This window comes from Gavia stellata, chromosome 2, assembly GCF_030936135.1.
Source record: "Gavia stellata isolate bGavSte3 chromosome 2, bGavSte3.hap2, whole genome shotgun sequence".
Lineage (NCBI taxonomy): Eukaryota > Metazoa > Chordata > Aves > Gaviiformes > Gaviidae > Gavia > Gavia stellata.
The window spans coordinates 24,587,620-24,607,345 of NC_082595.1; the positions used below are offsets into that span (position 1 = coordinate 24,587,620).

A 19,726-nucleotide genomic window follows, 5' to 3' on the forward strand; every position below is an offset into this window, starting at 1 on the left:
AAGAGTGAGAGATGGGAGCCAGCTGTGAAAGTCTCTCTCCTGCATATATGTGACCTGGCAGCGTGTAGCTGGGGCTCCATGGGACTACGCCCATGAAGAAAGATGCACTCCATATCCCAAGGGCACTAGGTCTTCATCCAGCACAAAACCACAGGTACAATTCCCATTGCTCTGTGGAGCTGAATTGAATTCATGGGGCTCTGCGGAGAAGAGATGGTCTCAACAGAACCCATACAAAACAAGTGCTACTGAAATAATTACAAAGGGAAACAAAGCTAAGGAAATTGCATTGTTTGGGGGTTTTTTCAGAGGTTTTCTTTGCCTTGAGAGAGAAGGGGAGAGAGATCAGACCTATGTCTTTAATACTTACCTGGAATATGAGTTTCATGATAGGAAAATGCTGTGGAATAGACTAAAAACCTACTTTCATATAGGACCTTTTTTTCCCTCCAAATAATCCTATAGAATGTAAGAAGGATCTTCTACAAAATCCAGTGACAAGGCTAATAGAATGAATAAGATTTGTTATTACAAGTTGTAGAGTATGAAAAGAAAATAAAACTATATAAATGTTATTTCTGTATTTTATTTTTTTAAAAATTTTTTTCAGGTAAACACTAGAAAAACCTATCAGTATTTTTGTAGGGTTATTTTTCCATTGGGACTTGCTGCTTGGGATATTGTAAGATGGCATTAATATGATGGTGCAGGTAAAAGAAGAGTTGCATCTAAGCACAATAGTAAATTGATGCATATTGAGTATATGTTAAATGACATTCTTATTTTCTCATAAGCAACAGGGGAGTAGCAGAAGTGTATGTGAGAGAGGAATTTTTGTGAATGGGCTTATTTCAGTATAAAAGAAGAAGAAACCTAATTCAGCAAAATAATTCTTTATGCTTATATGTAATTAAAATGCAGATTTCGCACATTTATCTAAGAAACACAAAGGATGTTCCTTCCCACATACTGTTTTGTAAATAAAGACGCAAACAAGTAGAACATTTGGATGTGCTTTGAGGTGCAGACCCTTGTCTTTTTGATGTCAATGTGAATTTTGCCATCGCTTCAATATTGGAGTGTTGATAAGGAAAATGCCATAGCCAACATGCCTGAAGTGCTATATCCACTCACTCATGACTCCTGTTTATTTCCAGACTAGCTGAGCTGAACAGAGCCTGCACTTCTCAGGCACGTCTGTGACTATGGACAGACTGGGCCAGGGACCAAAAGCTGCCAACACATGTTTTGCAGTGGTATAGTCAAAAAGAGGCGAAGCTAAATTTTATCAGTCATAGTTTCAAGAAAGAAAGACAGAATAAATCATTCATTTTTGGACTGATAAGCATGGAAGCCCTCAGCCTAAAGAGTAGTTTTCCAGCAAGTTATTAGCACCAGAAAAAGGGGTTAGGATAAAAATGCCTCCTCATCCATAACTCTAACCAGTACAAAGCTAAAAATACACAAAAAAGAAAACAAGTTATGGGGGTTGGTTCAAATGGAAAAGATATTTACTTCATGGTAATGTCACCTCTCCTCTCTCATACATTGCAGAACCTACAGGCTGGGACAATTACTGTGTCCTCCAGCATATAAGATAGCACAGAAGAACACCTAAGCAAACCTCACTCACTGCTAGAAATATTTTTTGTGTCATCTGGGGAAGCTGAATTTCTCTTTGAGTGGCCTTACTCTGGTAACAAGAAAAGACAATTAACATTTATTCATATGTTGTACTGATTAGGAAATATCTCTACAAACACAAGTTACTTAGAAACAGCAAGTCTGAAATAGGAGAAAACACCAAGAGAAAAACAAGCTGTAAATACATTTCAAAAATGTGTTTGTTTTTTTCCTTTTTCATTTCTTGACTAGCACCATCTGTACACAATAAAGTATGAACATAAATGTTTGGATAATAAAGATTTGCAAGGCACTTAAACAGTTTTTCTAGATAGGTTTTCTTTTAATGAACCTCTCAATGGAAGTCAACCACCTTTCCCCCTCCCTCAGCTAACACAGGGAAAGAAGTGTCTTCTGCCAGCAGTTCTTATTTACAGACATGTCCTTAAAGGTTCCTCAAAGTGCTCTTTTAGGCTAAAAGAATCAACAACCTTCTATCTCCATTTTTCATGCTTGTCCTGTTTTTTTTAATACTACTCCTCTGTATAATAAAGCAAATCTCTCATACACGCAGTTGAGACTTGACTCCAACCTTCATCCTCATTCTGTTGTCTTTGGGATGCTACTCAGAAGGGAAAAGGAGGATGGTAGAGATGCGCATTGAAATTCTCTTGAGGTTCGTTCTTTATCGGCGTCTAGAGGTGATGTCAAAACAGGTGATCATCATGAGATGGGCCTTGCAGAAGTTGACACGGTTTTCCAAACGCTCAGTCACACATTCCAGGGCCTCCAGGTATTCCAGAGAATCCAGCTCAAATACCTGCTCCAGATCAACTGTGGGAAAGAAAACACACAGATAGGCAAAGCAGACAAAACCCACTGCTGGTTGGTGGGAGAGACAGAGCTAATTCAAGTCTTTAAAGCCATCAGTATTGTATAGAACATTATCTCTGGCTTGCCATTGTTATCAAAAGTTGCCTTTTCTGTTTAATGCCTACTAAAATGTCACAGCAGCTTGCTGATAGTGAAGAATACTGTTAAGATTGCATTGAATGCTTTCTTGAGTGATATGCTCTGCCATCATCTCCAGAACTGCAGATGCCTTTTGTCAAACTCCAACATCTTTCCCCAAGAAAAGCCACCAGAACTATTCTTCCAGCAACCACATGGCTCACTGCAAAGAAACCGGCTAGCACAAAACACCTGTAAGCTTCAGGTTAACCTTCACGCCCATAAGGAACACACAGGTTGAACGTGATGGGGAAATTCAGCAATAAGTTGTAATGCAGGCCAAATTAAATCTGTTTACAAGGATTTTGATTGTTTGCATTCAGGGTCTGCTTCAGCACCGTGCTTAAGCAAATTTTGAATGCTAAGCACATACTTAAAGTCATCCCTATTCAGGGCATGTATGTGAGATGTACTGACTCTCTCACACATTCTGCTGATCAGAAAGGGACTTAAATAGCTGCTCTGCCCTGGGAGGACAAGTCCTTTGCTGAACTCAGAACTCGGAGTTAGAAACCAACCTCCAACCTCCTTGCTCCTCACACCTCTCCCTATTCCATGTGATTCTCACTAGGCCACTCAGGAGTGGCAAGGGAAGGCGTACACATCAATCACTGCACTGTAGATGCCCGTATGCTGCCAGAGACCAGCTGGCAGTGGCTTCCATGGAAGCCAAGTGTGAGATACGTTGTCTGAGCCAGCACTTCCCATCTTATCTGGTCCCTGAGGTCTGTGCAATCCTTGAGGCTTTCTGTATTTATCACACTGGAATCAGAAGCAAAGGCATCACAAAGTAAGTGGATAGCAATGTATGGCAAATTCTCCCTTTAAATCTGTCCTTTTTACCTCTCTTCATTAATAGAGTTCCTGAAATATATACTGTGATTGTTTTGCAGGATGTATGAATCTAGTGTTAACTTATGGCAGCTGTCAAAGGAAGAGTTAGGATGCTTTTAGAGAACACAGCAGCCGACCTCCTTTTGCCACCTGCAATTATCCCAAATAAATTGAAACTAATTTTTTTTCTAGAACTTTTTGACATGAACTTGTCTGCTTGCTAATAGTAAAAATTGTTGTACAACTACTGCAGTACTCTTTATCTTTTTTCCTTTGAGGTGTTAAGTCCTTCTTCACTTGAATGTGAATGCCCTTTAAGCTCTCTGAACTTTACACATCTATAGTTACAAAAAATGGGCCAAATTAATTTTTCATGTAAGCCCACTGGTGCCAAGGGACAAGTTTGCTCTACAGTGTTATTTTGTGGTAGAAGAGCAGATTTATAATATTGCTCATATGTCTGAGTGATTTGAGGCCCCCCCCCAAAAAAAAATCTCATTTTCAGGAGCTGTGGACTGAAACGCTAATCTACCAATGGCAATATTCACCACTACAATGTTGTACCATTTCAACATTCAGCTCTCAGGCAAAAAGCATTGTTCAGTTCTACTGGCAACATTTAATAAGAATTATAGGGACTAGTTCTAGAAATACAGTCAATCTAAAACTTGCCCTTAGGTTATATGTCAGTTCATTTTAGTTTACAAACACAGTAGCTCACATCTTATTCTTAGCAAACATTTCTGCTCCCCTCTGTCCCCCCGCCATGAAATAAACCAAAGGACATCTATGAGTCCAGGCAATAAAAAAACATCCTTACATTCACTGAGCCATTTATTAGGATCCAGCATCAGGTACTGTTTGGTCACCTCCAGTTCTCTCATTAACCACTCGTACTTGGCCTTGACCTCAGCAATTCTCTGCTGGCGATGCTCCAGGATTTTCAGCTTGGCATTGAAACATATAACTTCCTGCCAACCAGGAAAAAGGAGCAGGGAAGGAATAGGTGAAGATAGGCGAAGAGAAGTAATACCCAGATCCATTCAGTCAAATGATCTTCCAATCAATAATACTGACAATGAGCCATTTACTCTGGAAGCATATGAACCACTGCATGAAATCATCTATCATCTGTTTTGGTTTTATTGCTTTTGTTTGGTTTTGATGTTTTCCATCAGTGAGCTTTGGAGACTTTGCAATGATAGTTAATAATAAACCATAATAATTAATAACAGGCAGCATCTTGAGATCAGATTAACTGTAGCAAAACATTTCTGGTTTTTGTCACCAGAAGTTTGGCTAAGAAAATCTAAGCTCTTGGGAGAAGAAAATCCATTGCTTGCTGTATTAAAATTTTAAATACATCTCTGTGCTTGGTGCATAAGAAATGCAGTAGTTATATTATAAAATAAGAGAACTGGTAGCAATATCAAATTTAAAACATCTTTAACAAAGGCAATATGTTATGAAAAGCTCTAGCAATTCATAATCGTTAATAAAGAAGATATATTTTCTGTAAAGATATGAGGCACAGTAAGAGCACAGGGTTCAGTGCTGTCTGGAGACACTCATCCTGGCCTTGCATGACTTCTGAGGGGTGGCAGCCATGAAGACGTGCAGTAAGTGAGCCCATGGTGAGGCCTGTGCTACCCTCACTAGCATAGGAGCATTCGCAATACAAGAACTATCCTCCTCCAACACTGTGTGAAGGTCCCAACCCTATTCTGCCTTCTGCTCTGTAGACAAATCTGCTTTGTAGGTAAAGTGCAGTGCAAATCCCACCCCAATAAGTGATGTTTTTCTCCATACAAAATTGTATCAGAGAACAACATCGCAAACAGCCTAACCAAGTGACAGGAGCTAGGAAGAAAAAATGCCTTAAAATAATAAGAAAGTCTATATCCACTCTAAAATTGGTGCTATTCCACCAACTTCAGATATTCTTCCCAATCATACCTCTCAAGAGCTGACCTTTAGAATTCCCTGATCTTTTTGTAAATTTGGAGGCCTGAGGTTGGCAGGAACAACTTTGTTAGAGAGAAGACATTAGCTATCCTGAAAACAATACCATCAAAGCACTTGAGGCACCATTGCTGCCTTGAAAGACAGATGTGACTAGACGCTGGAGCACAGGAACCACCAAGACTATAAGCAAGGGACAAAAATGCAAGGTACCAATGTCCATTAGCTGCTACAGAAGAAGGCATAACTTGAGCCATAACTGCTTTTAAATGAGATAATAGGTTTTGCTGCCTGTTGAATTAACCATATACAATACTACACATTTCTGACTGCATAATCTGAATTCCCCCTCTTACACCCGCTAGGAGGAAGGAGACAGATTACATGGATTGTACTCACCTTGCTGTCCCCACCTCGTCGCCGTTGGAGCCTCTCCACATCATCTATCTCGTAGACTTTGATTTCAAAGGGCTCACCCAGCCCCCTCTGCCCACTTCGCAGGGGCCCATCCACCCAGCGGACCCCGGGGCTGTTGGCAGGTTTCCTTGCTGGGGAAGTGGTATCAAGTGATAAAGCTGGAATAAGCCTCCGTCTCTGTGAACCTGCAAATGCAGAAATTGCCATTTCATGTTAGCACAGTTATTGCATCTCCTTTCTGCTCCATCTGCAGAGATGTTTACAAACTACATATATTCAACCTTCTTACACACAGAAGGAAATGGAGCAAAAACCCAGGGAGGCCATGGAAGTTGGGATGAGCTGTAGCTGTGATCTGCTGGACCCACTCACCATGAGTCAGATCCTCACATGTTCTTTGGTGCCTGACTCCAGGATTTGATCCTCAAAGGGCATATGTATCGTAAAGTTTCCAGAGCTTGTGTCTGCTTCCCTTTGCTCAGGTCTCAGTGTGTACAGATATACCAATGAAGGGCCAGAGCAGCAGGCTGGAATCGGTCTAGCTTTGCTTTCTTATCTCTTCACTGTGCTGGCTCTTACAGCCTAAGGACAAGCATTAGCCAGCCTCTGCATAGACCATCTCCAGGGAAGGTGTGGTTTTGGTTTTTTTTAATCACAGCACAAAGAGCACCAACACCCAAGTTCTTTTACTATGTTGGAGTTGAGTGCCAGTATACCACAACCTAGACCTTTGCCTAACACCACTGTAGGCTGGCTAGAACAGTAAAAACACTAGAGAGGCAGTAAGTACACCGGAGCTTTGTGGTTGCCACCAGAGTTGCATCAGCCTTGTCTCTGTTCAGTAGAATATTCTTCTAAACCATTTCCCATTTATGCACTTACTGCAGCACTGGTGACAGGCAAGTAAGCAGCAAGAATGACAGACTGACAGAAGGGTTAGTCACTGTGTCTGCTTCAATACCAGTGCTCATGCACACCCGCTCTGCTTTATAATACCAACACAGTGGATGGGAGCACTGCAATAGCTGAAAATTTACCGTGGTTGATAAAGCCTATGCCATATGGAAAGCATCTGGCATGCGACTTGCCAAGTCAGAGCCTAAGGTAAAGCAAGGGAGAAAACGTATGTCACTGGTCTGATGGCAGCGGTAAGGAATTTGAGCATATGAGAAAGAACAGATAGATATACACACACAAAAGAAAAACAACTGGTTACATTTCCTTGCTTGGTTTAGTACAATCAGAGCAATGGCTGGGTTTAAAAAAAAAAACCTTTGTAGCTGACAAATCCTGCAGGGTCTCCCCTAGAAGACTGCAGGAATAGAAGGGATGGGAGAAATGTAAAACAAAAGCTGGAGCCAGCAAGTTTGAATGAAACTATTAACTGACTCTCTTGGCTGCAAGAACAAAACTGATGCCAGCAGGGAAGGCATGCAGAATGATCATGCAGATTTTATTTTAAAAACAAGATTTAAAAACAAGATAAAATCATTTAGAGGAATCTCCAGCACTACATTTATTGAAACTTGAAGGTAAATAGCGTCAACATGTCTGCCAGCTTGGCGCTTCAATGAAAGATAAAAAAAAAAAAACAATCCCAAAATATCTATTGATTGCTTAGTTTTTGGATTTGCAAGTAACAAAGCATTGTCTAGTGTCATTCATGGGAGTCTGTTTCTCTGCTGACTTTGCAAACTATCACATCTTATCCCATTGATTTCTGAGTGCAGCAGTCTATGCTAGAAACCAGCAGTTAGTAACCAGTAGCTAACCTGTAAATGCTAGCTCTAAAATGGATGAGGATGGTCTATCTTGCTGTCTAGCTGGAAAGCCTAGTCTACAGAGCTTTTATCTGAATGCATCTGAGATAACTCTATGCAAGAAAAGGAGAGCACAGCCAAAGTGGATAGACAGGGAGCTCTACAAGGCCCCCTGGTTACCCCATTTGGTAATGGCCTGAGATCTGGACTGCCCATCCTGTGACACCTATCATACTTGTGTTACTACTCAAACTGCAGCCCAACAAAGGAGCCCGTGCTAGAAAAATTGAAGCCTTACAAATACCAGCGAGTAGGAGTTATTTTAGACCTGTTGTACCAGCAACTGGAAGTCAATGTCAGTATTCACTTACCTTGAATGCATTTCAGTCAAGCTCTAGATTAAAATGGCCGATCAAGAGAAGAATCAGAAGATAGAAGGAAAAGCAAGACCTGACCCACTACCACAGCTAAAAAGTGACAACAACGAGAGAGACACAGTTTGGGAAGACCCCAACAAACTGCAGTGCTAAGGGTGACTCTTGTCAGCGATGCTAGAGAAAGGCAACCAAATGGTGAGAGCAGCTGCGTACTTGAAGGGAGGTGAGACAGGGTGGTGGACTATTAAATTTTGTTACATGCAGGGAGAGATCCTGCAACGGGTTCAGGCCCTCCTGGAAAACGAGCCCTCCACTTGCTTAGATGTGAATGACACTGAGTACATCCATAGTGTCACTCAGGACCAAAAAGATTTAGGCATTAAATACTTCTTAAAATACTTTTTAGGCTTTTGGCCACGGTGTCTCACAGGAGCAGTCTTTCAAATTTTGTCTGAGTGTAAAAGCAATCTCTTTCCTATCTTTGCTGCTCATCAACTTTTACAGCCAGCAACATTTACAAGCATCAGATATGACCTCTTGTGTAATACAGCCAAGTGCTGATAATTCTTTTTACTTTGTGCCCCGCATTGATGGTCACACATCTTCTTTCATGCCATGCCTACAGACTAGCTCTAGCATTTCAACGAAGCAGCTGAGCAGACTGGAAATTCCTTCTGTCCAGCTCTCCCATGCATGGCTGAACTATGACTAAGGCAGTGCCTTTTTCTGTGATGTTTGATTTTCTTTCTTTATTCTTCCCTCTCTCTTTTTTCCTCACTGTGGCTGTTAACACCACCTCCTTGTGTAATGGGGCACTTTTAAACCATCCCCACTGGAAAAACTGCATCTCCGACCAGAGCCAAAGTCCAGGTCTGAGACTCTGGGAGTGCAGTTGGATGGCTCCGATTCACCTTGCCACAAGAACAATGTCAGGCTCTTACTTGGAGCGAAGCAAAACAGATGTCACCAGAGTATGAATTACAGGGATGATGGTAAATGTTTTTGCATTTCATTCCCATTCATATCCATTTGGCTCAAGGAGAAACAGAAGCCTGTGGTCTAGAAGGAGGGCTCCAACCTGAGGCTCCAACTAATAGTGCTTACCCCTTGGTGGAGAGGCAGCAGGAGACATGCTAACATGAGCTCTTCACGTTTTTCTAGACAGACCTCATGCTTGGATAGTCCGTGGGTTATCAAAACAAAGGCTCTCGGCACACCAGGGCAACGCGGCAGGACAGAGCTGCCTGAGGCGAGCAGACTTGCCACCATCCACCTATGGGCTCCTTCGGGATGCAGGGGCCACCTGCGCAGGTCTCCTTGCCCCATCACAGTGGGTATGTCTGCGTGCAAGGCAGAGAAGAAAGAGACAGAGGGATGTCTTTTTATCTGAGCCTTGAATGCTGACTCAGGATGATTTATCTGAGGTTTAGAGCACTTTGGGGAGAAATGAAATGAAAGATCTCCTGCATCTTTGCACTGAGGCAGAACCGAATCTAGTTCATTCTAAACATGCACTGATTAATAGGCTGTTTATTAGTCCAGGTACAGACAACAACAGTGTCTTTTGACTGGAGACTCCTGCCACTGACCTCTCCATTGAGCCTCTGTTTTTTCTGATTTCACCTTAATTGGGATCAGTAAGGAGATACAGGCAAAGCAGAGCTTCAGGATGAGTGTCACAAAGCAGCTGACAGCTTGCTCATCCATATCAACACACAGACACAATAATTAAATTGTTAAAATGAATACAGTTTTCCACTTACATAGCAAATACCCTTTTGAAGTCCTGAATTTATTGGTAGCACTTGATGGAGTTAGGATCTCATAAATTTTGATTGTATAATAAATAAAATGCTTTGTAGGAATTACAGCACACCACTCCTCTACTTCCCTACACACATCTTATGAAGGCAGCGGGCATCCCGGGAGCTCAGCAGGAGCAGCTCTCGACAGGTCCCTCCTGCCTCTGGCCCACCTCCTGGGACTGAGGGAAAGTGCACCGTGCCCAGCACCTTGGCAAACCGGTTGACCCTCCCGCTGTGTAAATGGGATTCATTCCTCCATTAAAAAAAGAAATTTATACCAAAAATTGATCTGAAAGAAAACCTGCAAGCTGAACCCAAGATGGAATAACAACACTTTCATTTATGACCATACAGCATGTCAAGCAACATGCCATTTGCTAAATGTCTTGGAAGATATGTTTTTCAGTCAGTTTGAATTTAATCCACACTCAGAATAACCCATCTTGAGCCTAGCTTGAGTATGAATAACCAGACTATGAAATAACCCTGCAAATGCACAGAATACAAGATTTGCTTTCGCGACAGATCTGTTGCTCTTCTTTGAGCTATAGGTTAAGGTTTGGCCAGATTAAAATTAAGATAAAGGGAGTAACACAGCAGTGAAGGTGTGCAGTGTGAAAATAGATCTGACTGAAGAGTAGCGCTGAAGCTACAACATACTTCAGCAAAGATAAACCCACAGAAGCCCTAAGGTATTAGAAACACAGACCAAGTCAGCTAGGTATGTAAGGGTAACTTTAAGGATAAGAAGACTCACTGACCTCAGCAAAATTGCCCAACTGCATAAGGATGTGTGCTCATAAAAGTATGTGTTGATGTGCTGGTTTTGGCTGGGGTAGAGTTAACTTTCTTCATAGAAGCTAGTATGGGGCTGTGTTTTGGATTTGTGCTGGAAACAGTGTTGATAAAGCAGGGATGTTTTAGTTACTGCTGAGCAGTGCTTACACAGAGTCAAGGCCTTTTCTGCTTCTCACCACCAGCGAGTAGGCTGGGGGTGCACGGGAAGTTGGGAGGGGACACAGCCGGGACAGCTGACCCCAACTGACCAAAGGGATATTCCATACCATATGACGTCATGCTCAGCATATAAAGCTGGGGAAAGAAGGAAGGGGGGGACATTCGGAGTGACGGCGTTTGTCTTCCCAAGTAACCGTTACGCGTGATGGAGCCCTGCTTTCCTGGAGATGGCTGAACACCTGCCTGCCGATGGGAAGTGGTGAATGAATTCCTTGTTTTGCTTTGCTTGCGTGTGCGGCTTTTGCTTTACCTATTAAACTGTCTTTATCTCAACCCACGAGCTTTCTCACTTTTACTCTTCCAATTCTCTCCCCCATCCCACCTGGGGGGAGTGAGCGAGCGGCTGTGTGGTGCTTGGTTGCCGGCTGGGCTTAAACCACGACAGTTGACCAGGGCAGAAACCCTGAGAGGTCTGGTTTTGCTTAAGTACTGTATATTTTGGAGTGTTCGCCTTAGACTGCTTTCCGAGCACACATTCCAGACTGAGCATCTTTTCTGTGAAAAAAATAAAGGCAAAAACTATAAATGCAAAATCTTCATGAAAAGAAGTGCGATGCATATCTCTTCAAAGCAGGATACTTCTGAATGGGATGCAAAAAAATTGCTGTCCATGAAATTTCAAGGTGTTTCAAACAGAAAATGAAACGGTAACTTGATATATCATAATTTTGGAAGTTTATAGTGTGTGCTCAAAGGCAGGATGTGGAGCAAAAGCTATTCCCACAGCACTTAATGTTATGGGAGGTAAAATTGCCTTTCTGTACAGAACCTGTTGTTCAGCATTTTGTTTTTTCTCAATAGACAGTTCATCCAAACTCAAGACGATTACAAAAAGCAATCCTGGCTAAGCAGAGCAGTACCCCTAAGATCCCACAGTTCCTTCTGTAGCTTCATTTCCAAGAAATATTGTGCTTCCAGTACCAATAGCATCAACCTCAAATGTAGCATCAAACTCTTTGCTTACTGGCAAAGATTATCTGTCCTGTTCCTCCTGCTGCTTCTCACTGTCTGACAATGGGGCTCCTGCTTTATTTGAGTTGAAAACACAGTGCAGAATTCTCCTTTCATTCCCATCTCCTAATGGGATCTGCCCTCATGGGCAATTGTCCATGACTGAACCAATGTCTCCCCATTCCTTTGACCTCCTTTCTCCTACTTTATTTTATAGAGTAGTTTCCCAAGTGCAGAGCACATAGCTATTCACTCCTTGGATTTTCATACGGTTTGCACAGTTCTCCTCCCAATTACTGAAGACATTGCCAATGCTTTCAAGTGGAAGGCCCCTCTGATGATGTGGAGAATTCACCAGAAGTATTCCGGGCGCACATCTTGAGGTCAGTACTCCAAACACCAAAGAATCCAGGCATTTATTGCTGGAAAATCTAAAAAGCATTCAGTCATCCTGGCAACTCAGATTAGATATGAAGGACCATGTTGCACCTGAACACCTGGAATAGGAAACACTGACAGGATCCATCATTCAGAAGAAAATCTTCTGTGTCACAGAATCACAGAATCATTAAGGTTGGAAAAGACCTGTAAGATCATCAAGTCCAACCATCAGCCCAACACCACCATGCCCACTAAACCATGTCCCGCAATGTCACGTCCACACGTTCCTTGAACACCTCCAGTAAGGGTGACTCCACCATCTCCCTGGGCAGCCCGTTCCAATGCCTGACCACTCTCTCAGTAAAGAAATTTTTCCTAATATCCAGCCTGAACCTCCCCTGGTGCAACTTGAGGCCATTTCCTCTTGTCCTGTCACTTGTCACTTGGGAGACGAGACCAACACCCACCTCTCTGCAACCCCCTTTCAGGTAATTGTAGAGAGCGATAAGGTCTCCCCTCAGCCTCCTCTTCTCCAGACTGAACAACCCCAGTTCCCTCAGCCGCTCCTCATAAGACTTGTGCTCCAGACCCCTCACCAGCTTCGTCGCCCTTCTCTGGACACGCTCCAGCACCTCAATGTCCTTCTTGTAGTGAGGGGCCCAAAACTGAACACAGTATTCGAGGTGCGGCCTCACCAGCGCCGAGTACAGGGGCACCATCACTTCCCTGGTCCTGCTGGCCACACTGTTTCTGATACAGGCCAGGATGCCGTTGGCCTTCTTGGCCACCTGGGCACACTGCTGGCTTATCTTCAGCCGGCTGTCAATCAACACCCCCAGGTCCTTTTCTGCAGGGCAGCTTTCCAGCCACTCTTCCCCCAGCCTGTAGCATTGCATGGGGTTGTTGTGGCCAAAGTGCAGGACCCGGCACTTGGCCTTGTTGAACCTCATACAATTGGCCTGGGCCCATCGATCCAGCCTGTCCAGATCCCTCTGCAGAGCCTTCCTACCCTCGAGCAGACCAACACTCCCACCCAACTTGGTGTCATCTGCAAACTTACTGTAAAATAATTCAGGCTGTATTCTGTGTCAAGTTATATTCCATCCTGCTACTGTGAATCAAAGTACAAGGATACTTGAGGTGAGAAATCACTGTTTGCTGTACATAGGAATAAAGCAATCCTTGTTTATAATCTTCTGTCCATACCTATAGCAGATATGTTGCTTCTGTGTTGGTATAAGGAACATGCTGAGGTACAGCCTACTTCTAATTTTTTTCTACCCACCCAGTTCATTTCTTAACCTTGCTTCCTGAATTACTGTCTCACTTTAAAAGAAGCTTTTCAGGGCAGTTTAGAGCTGATGAATGAGGACTCGTGAAACCAGATCAGGAAGCAGCCCTCCTGCAGTGTGGCAGGTTGACAAGTAATCTGGGAGATGCTCCAGGGAAGATGCACCTCACAGGCAGCGAGTTTTCAGTACCCACAATCCCTAGCAAAAAACAAGCAGGGTCTCTACTAAATATTTATCACACTTTGGGCTGGCTTTTGGTTTAACACGTATTTGTCAGCATTGTGGCATTATTTAAGGAGCTGGTTATTGTTACTAGGGTACTGCACTAAATAGCCGTCCCAGTCGCTTGGGCAGCAAAGGCAGAGGCTGGAGGGGGAAGGGGCTCTGCAGCCAGAGCGTTAGCTCCCAACAGGACAGTATGGAGGCATTCCAGTGAGCTAATTCTGTGGCAGTGTCAGGAGCAGGTTTTATTTACACCCAGCCTAATGATGTGCGACTCAGTCATGCATGTTACATGGAGCCTTCACCATGCACAATAGCCTGCTGCCATTTCCTCTATTAAATCATTCCTATGTTCATGTGGCTGAAAGCTCAGTGCTGGCATGCAGTAGTCAAGCGTGTAAAAAATGATTACTCTGATCCCTTTCAACACAGATTTGCTGCGTGAAATGGCCTGGCTTTGACCTGGGAAAATCAATGCTGTTGTTTTAATGAACAAAAAAAAAATTGGAGCCGAAGCCCCCACTTCCCCTCCCTCTGCTCCCCCCAGGGCTGTCCAGCCAGCAGTCACATGCATAAAGTGGTCACCTGCATGCAAACAGCTTTTTGCTGTATAATTCTAAAAATCCTTTGTCATGGTAAAGGTATAATGCAGGATATTAATTAGCTACCATCACTTGTAAGGAAGTTAAAGTAGAAACACTGGATATGCCCTAAGGCTTTGTGACACAAAGGGCAATTTTCAGCTCCCCACACTGTGCCTTAGGCAGTCTAAACAGGAACCAAATTCCTTTTCACTTGGATTCAACACGGAAAGCTCCAACTCTTTTTGTTCCTGCTTTGTTTCATCATTATCATTTTGGCCATGTTTCAAAATGTGATGCTTTGCAATATTGGTTGGAGATGGACTTTCATAATTTACAGCCCACAGATTCAGCCTCTGGCTTTTTCTGCAGCTTTCATAGGCAGGGATAAGTGCTTCCAGAGAGTAAATGTGTTCAAATACACAGTTTTCAGGGCTTTCCAGGAACCTCTAAATCTCCATCTTTAAAACCATCCCACCAGTGAAACCCAGAGCACACAAGTAAGAGAGAAAAAGGGACTCTAATTGTAGATAGTTATTGTCATGTCTTCACAGTCTGTCTTTTTATTAAACTGTTTAAAATCATGTAGCAATTTGCTCTGCTTTGGTGTTGAAACTTAGTACTGAGAAAGAGCCGTAAGGAGTCATGAAGCTTTACTGCAAAAGCCATAAAATGCTGCAGCAGGAATCTTTAATTATCTATAGTCAGACAGGTTCCTCATGCAAAGAAGATTAAAGCGTGTGCACAAACACACACACACATACACGCACGCCAATTCTATACTGACAAGAGCAGGGTCCTGCAAATGCTGAGATACACAACTGCAACTCAGGCCACAGGTCTAAATTTCAGGAAGTCAGCATTTGGGAACTTTGATTTTCCTCCAGTCTTGTCCAGACTTGGCTTACTACCAATAGCATCCCTTAGATTTTTGTTTTCTGATGCTCAACGTTCAGGAAGGCTGAACTGGCCCAGACTGACCCAACTTGAAAGCACTTTACATGTAAGGACTTTCTCCCCTAAGCCTCACCTCTTCAGCAGTCGTCTTCCTTCCCACAGGGGTCACACCTTCCTCCCATGCCCGAGCCTTGTGTCTTTGCCCCTGTGAGCAGGTCTGTGCACACCAACCAGCAGGCAGCTGTCCCCACTGGTGCATTACACTGGCTGCTGCACACCTGCTGCTCCCCCAAGCCTGCGTGGGCCACAGAGCACTGCCCTGAATGTCTCACCCTGGTGGGACCAGCCCCAGCACCAGTAAAGCTCCAGGCTCAGACTCGGCTGCAAAAGACTTCAACTAGAGAAATCGAAGGAGACACACTCCTTGGCAGAGGTCCATCCCATCTCCACAGGGCACTGCAAGCAGTGATAGACCACAGCCCTTAGGTCTACCTGGATGTCATGTGGCATGGAGACTCTCTTAGGCATGCAACCCTATTCCCACAGGGCACAGGAAAGAAAACCTCAAGAAGGTCTCTGTGGTCTCCACCAAAAGCCTCTTCTCAGAGTCCCTCCCGTTCCGCTGTCCCTAGGGAAGGTCTCCTTACATGTCTGGCAGCTCTGAAATATTTTAAGGGGCAGGAACCAGTAAATAATATCTGTAGGAGAGGGGGGTAAAAGGCAGAAACAAGGCATTCGTGCATATTACATGGGAATGCAAACAGGGCCTGCCTGTACTGGGTAAACCTCAATAGAGCCTGGGCTCTTGCTTGCTGTTAGCTCACAGCGGGCAGGACGTGGAGCTAGCACCAAAGCTGCATCTCTGAAATCATCCAGTCACATTTTGCATTGAGAATCGTTTTAGAGTAATGCCCACGTACACCCAAACTAAACTGGAGAAAAGATGCCAACAACCAAAGCAGAAGAGCAGAAAGCAGGTAGGTAATGCTTCTGATCTAAGGACCCTGCTGTTCCTTTTTTCACACCACCATTATCTAGTTTTATGAGCTGGTAACCAGGGAACACAGAAATTACACGAGTTGCCTAAGGTGATACAGCAAACCAGCAGCACACCAGAGAATACAACATAGATCTTGCAAGTCCTAATCTGCCACCCTGCCTGCCTCCCTCTCATACCTGTTGTGTTCCCAGGATACAAATATGGCTTTGGTAAAACAGAGTTCAGCCGGAATACATTTCCTGATCACATACAGGAGTACATATTATAAAAGCACCCTTATCATTGCCTTTCATGGGAGCAGCACTGGGCCATTGCACTTGAAATTTCTGAGGAATTAAAAAATAATATATAGTTCATGCTAGTGATGACTGTACAAATGATGCCCTAACACTTCAGTGCCCTGCTTAGGACCACACTGCCTACCCAAGAAAGAGGAGACTAGAGCCAGAGCCAGATGCCAATTGTTTCTTACAGGTGAAAGGCTAATGGAGTGAGCAAAGAAATCAGAGAAAACATAGCTGCACAGATGCTTGTGGGTGGAGAAGGAGGAAGGGCCTGCCACTAAAAGAAAGCAACAAATGAAACCCTCCTCTCCACCACTCAGCAAGGGCAGCGGGGGATGTGTGGCCAGGTCAGTTGAGGTTGAGAGTCAAGGGTGCCTGCAATTTAACCCTGGATCTGGCTCTCACTTAGTTATAGGCATTGGGCAAGTCAGTAAAGTTCCTTGCCTTCATTTCTCCACCTGTAAAATGGGGCCTGGAATAATACTTACACCACAGGGTGGATTAAAGAACAGCTGTACAAAGCTTTGAAATGCACAGCCATAGATCAGGGCTAAATAGCTCTGTTTCTGCCATAAGCAGTCACTTTGGGGCAATATATGCTGACATGATGTTATAGGACCAATGTTAAATGCTAGAAAGATGGGAATGTTTATTAAATGGATAGATTAGCTTCAGGGGAAAGGCTTATGAGCTTCATGATGTAAACACATGATTTTTCAATAGGTTCCAGAATGCAAGGGGCAAATATTTTTTATTTTCTTTTAATTTTGTACACACAACACTGGCCTGTCTGTGAAAAGTACAGGTACCCAGACAGAGCCCAAAATTTAACCTAAGGCTAACACTAGCTTTATCTTTCAAAAGCTGTCAATGTAGGTCTGATGCTTCATGTATGACATCCAGGGCAGAAGCACCTACACATACAAATAATGCACTTAAGAGCATTGAAAGACAAGATCTTAATCTCAAGAAAAAAATTATGTCTCTCCAATGTGTCAGAACTTCAAAAGTAATTGTGAGATCTGACAGGGCTGCTGGTGATTCTCTTAAAGACTCTTTATAGCTCCTCTTACAGGGGCCTTGGGCTGATTCATGTTGATCGTGTCTGACAGCTAGCATTTCTGTTAATAATAATCATAAATAAAGTGGACAAGGTTGCCTGACCTGAAATGAGCATATCTATAGTGCCATATCCATTACAGCACAGCAGATCTGTGACCGCAAATCAGGAAAGGTCCAATGCTCTTGACTCTATGTATTAAAATAATATCTATCTTTTAAGATCTCAGAACCTTTGTCTGCTGTCTTTTTCATTAAAAAGTGTTCCTTAAGAGAGGACATTCACACTAGAATAGACCTATAGAAAGGAGATGTTACAGAGGATGAAAGATTGCAAACCTTTGCATTCTTTTGTTTATTATGCAATAAAAATGTATTTGTGAACAGCTCTATTCTCCCTTATATCTCAGCTCCTCCTTCATGTTCTCCTGCAATGAAGTCATAATCCTGGTTTTATGCCATCATAAATCTGCTGACATGTGAAAAATTATACTATTATCAGACACATCAAAGCAGAATTATGATTTCTCTGCTGCAGGACCAAACGCGAACAGGAGCTAGGTTATAAGAAAGTGAAGCCTTATTAATTTCTGGGCAGTGGTTTGCTGCTAGAGATATGGAAGGTAGTAAAGATTATATTTTTTTTTTAATCTGCATAAAACCCCTCGTTGTACTTATACATAAATACAAGTACAACTCATTCAAAACAATAAAGGAATTACTTGCAAATATAGGAAACCACTATCAAAAGTATCAGAAATAACACACTTAGAATTTCTCCATGTCAGATGACATGCTGAATTCAGAGAGAAGCTTTGCAAAGTACTTTGAGGGAGGTCAACATGCCAGTCTATGCTGAGCCCACTGGGGCAGGCAACTTCCAGGGACACAGGCCCTCCACAGAAAACCCTCTACCCCAGAGACTCAGGTCCAGCAACAGGTAGATATCTGCAATGTTGCTGACCAGGGAGAGAAGAACTAAACCACACAAGCAATTAGAATAGAGAGATTAATCTGTCAGCCAGCAAAAAAGCTGTATTGGTGAAAAACACAGGTCAGATATTAGACAGCAGTAAAAAAGCAGCAAAGCTTAGATTCTCCACGTTTCCCACGAAGGAAAGGTTCCTGCTCACCCCCTCACTCACTGCCTTTGCATATCTGCACAGCACAACACACCAGTCACTGCTCTGCCAGGTAGGCCAAGTCTGGCTAGACCATGGAAAAGCCTCTTCTCTCCAAGTGTGTCTTCCAGACTTCTACAAGAGCAACCTGAAACCTGAGTCTCAAACAATCCTCTCTTCTTAAGTCCCTTTTCACAGCCACTGACACAATGTTCAGTCCTACACAGGGGTTATCGAAAGCCAGTGTTGTAAGCCAAAATATAACCCTGATATAAAGTACAACACACAGATCTGAAACTCTTCTGTAATTAGAATACAAAGGCAATGTTTACCTCGCTCATATCTCCAGCCTCCTCCAGCCTCCAAGGTGCTATGTAAGCAGAGAGAAGTGAAATGAAACAACTAGTTTTATGAGCATCAGAGTAAACCGATCCTGGTCTCCTACTGATTTAGGTTTGGGATGAACTGTGGAGTCTAAAGAATCTGCAGGCTCTGCCTGAAGCTCTTCTCAGAGTGTCTTTTTTTAAAGTATCTCCCCCAGGGAATGGGGTGTGTGTTCTGTAGTGTCTAATAAGGATAAAGCTACACTGCAATTTTCTGTCTGTCCCCTCATCTGCACAGCTGCCTGTTTTCACAGAACTTGATAATTTTTTTCATCTAAATGTCCTGTGGAAAAAGTCCATATCATATGAGCAGCTTCTCCACAAGATACAATCCAGTTGACAGTATACACCCAGATACGCAATCTCTGTGGACAGCTTTGTTTTCCTTTTCTACAACGTACAAATCATCCTTCTTTTTCTTGCAAGTAACCATTAAGAAGTTTATGTTTGAAAAGAGCTATTAAAGGAACAGCTCCTCAGAAAGAGGAAAATCAATTTATTCCCATGTAAACTGAAGGGATAGGAAAGAGGTTTTCTCATAGGATGCAAAGTTAACTTCAGAAAGATTATTTCATCACTTGGTCCGTGTTTGCACTGTGTAGAGTGATCACTTTCAGATGCATCCTCTGAACAGGTACAATCACCCATGCACTTATGTATATAGTTTTAATAACGTTATCTATGGTATTCACATCTGTTCTGCACATGTTCTTCCTGCTACCACAGTCAAGAGCATAAAGAAAGGGAGA

The 19,726-nt window shown here is 43.0% G+C and overlaps 1 protein-coding gene across 1 annotated transcript in view; it reads right to left on the reverse strand.

The window, feature by feature from the left end:
- Positions 1-2,190: 2,190 nt before the first annotated feature.
- The window catches only part of KIF26B (kinesin family member 26B), a 300,351-nt gene continuing 282,815 nt past the window's right edge, over positions 2,191-19,726 (reverse strand). The window contains exons 13-15 of the mRNA XM_059834163.1: positions 5,830-6,032; positions 4,289-4,439; positions 2,191-2,457 (exon numbers count right to left, since the gene is read on the reverse strand). Of these exons, the coding sequence (XP_059690146.1) occupies positions 2,309-2,457; positions 4,289-4,439; positions 5,830-6,032 (503 nt within the window). The 3' untranslated portion in view covers positions 2,191-2,308. The remainder of the gene's footprint in view (positions 2,458-4,288; positions 4,440-5,829; positions 6,033-19,726) is intronic.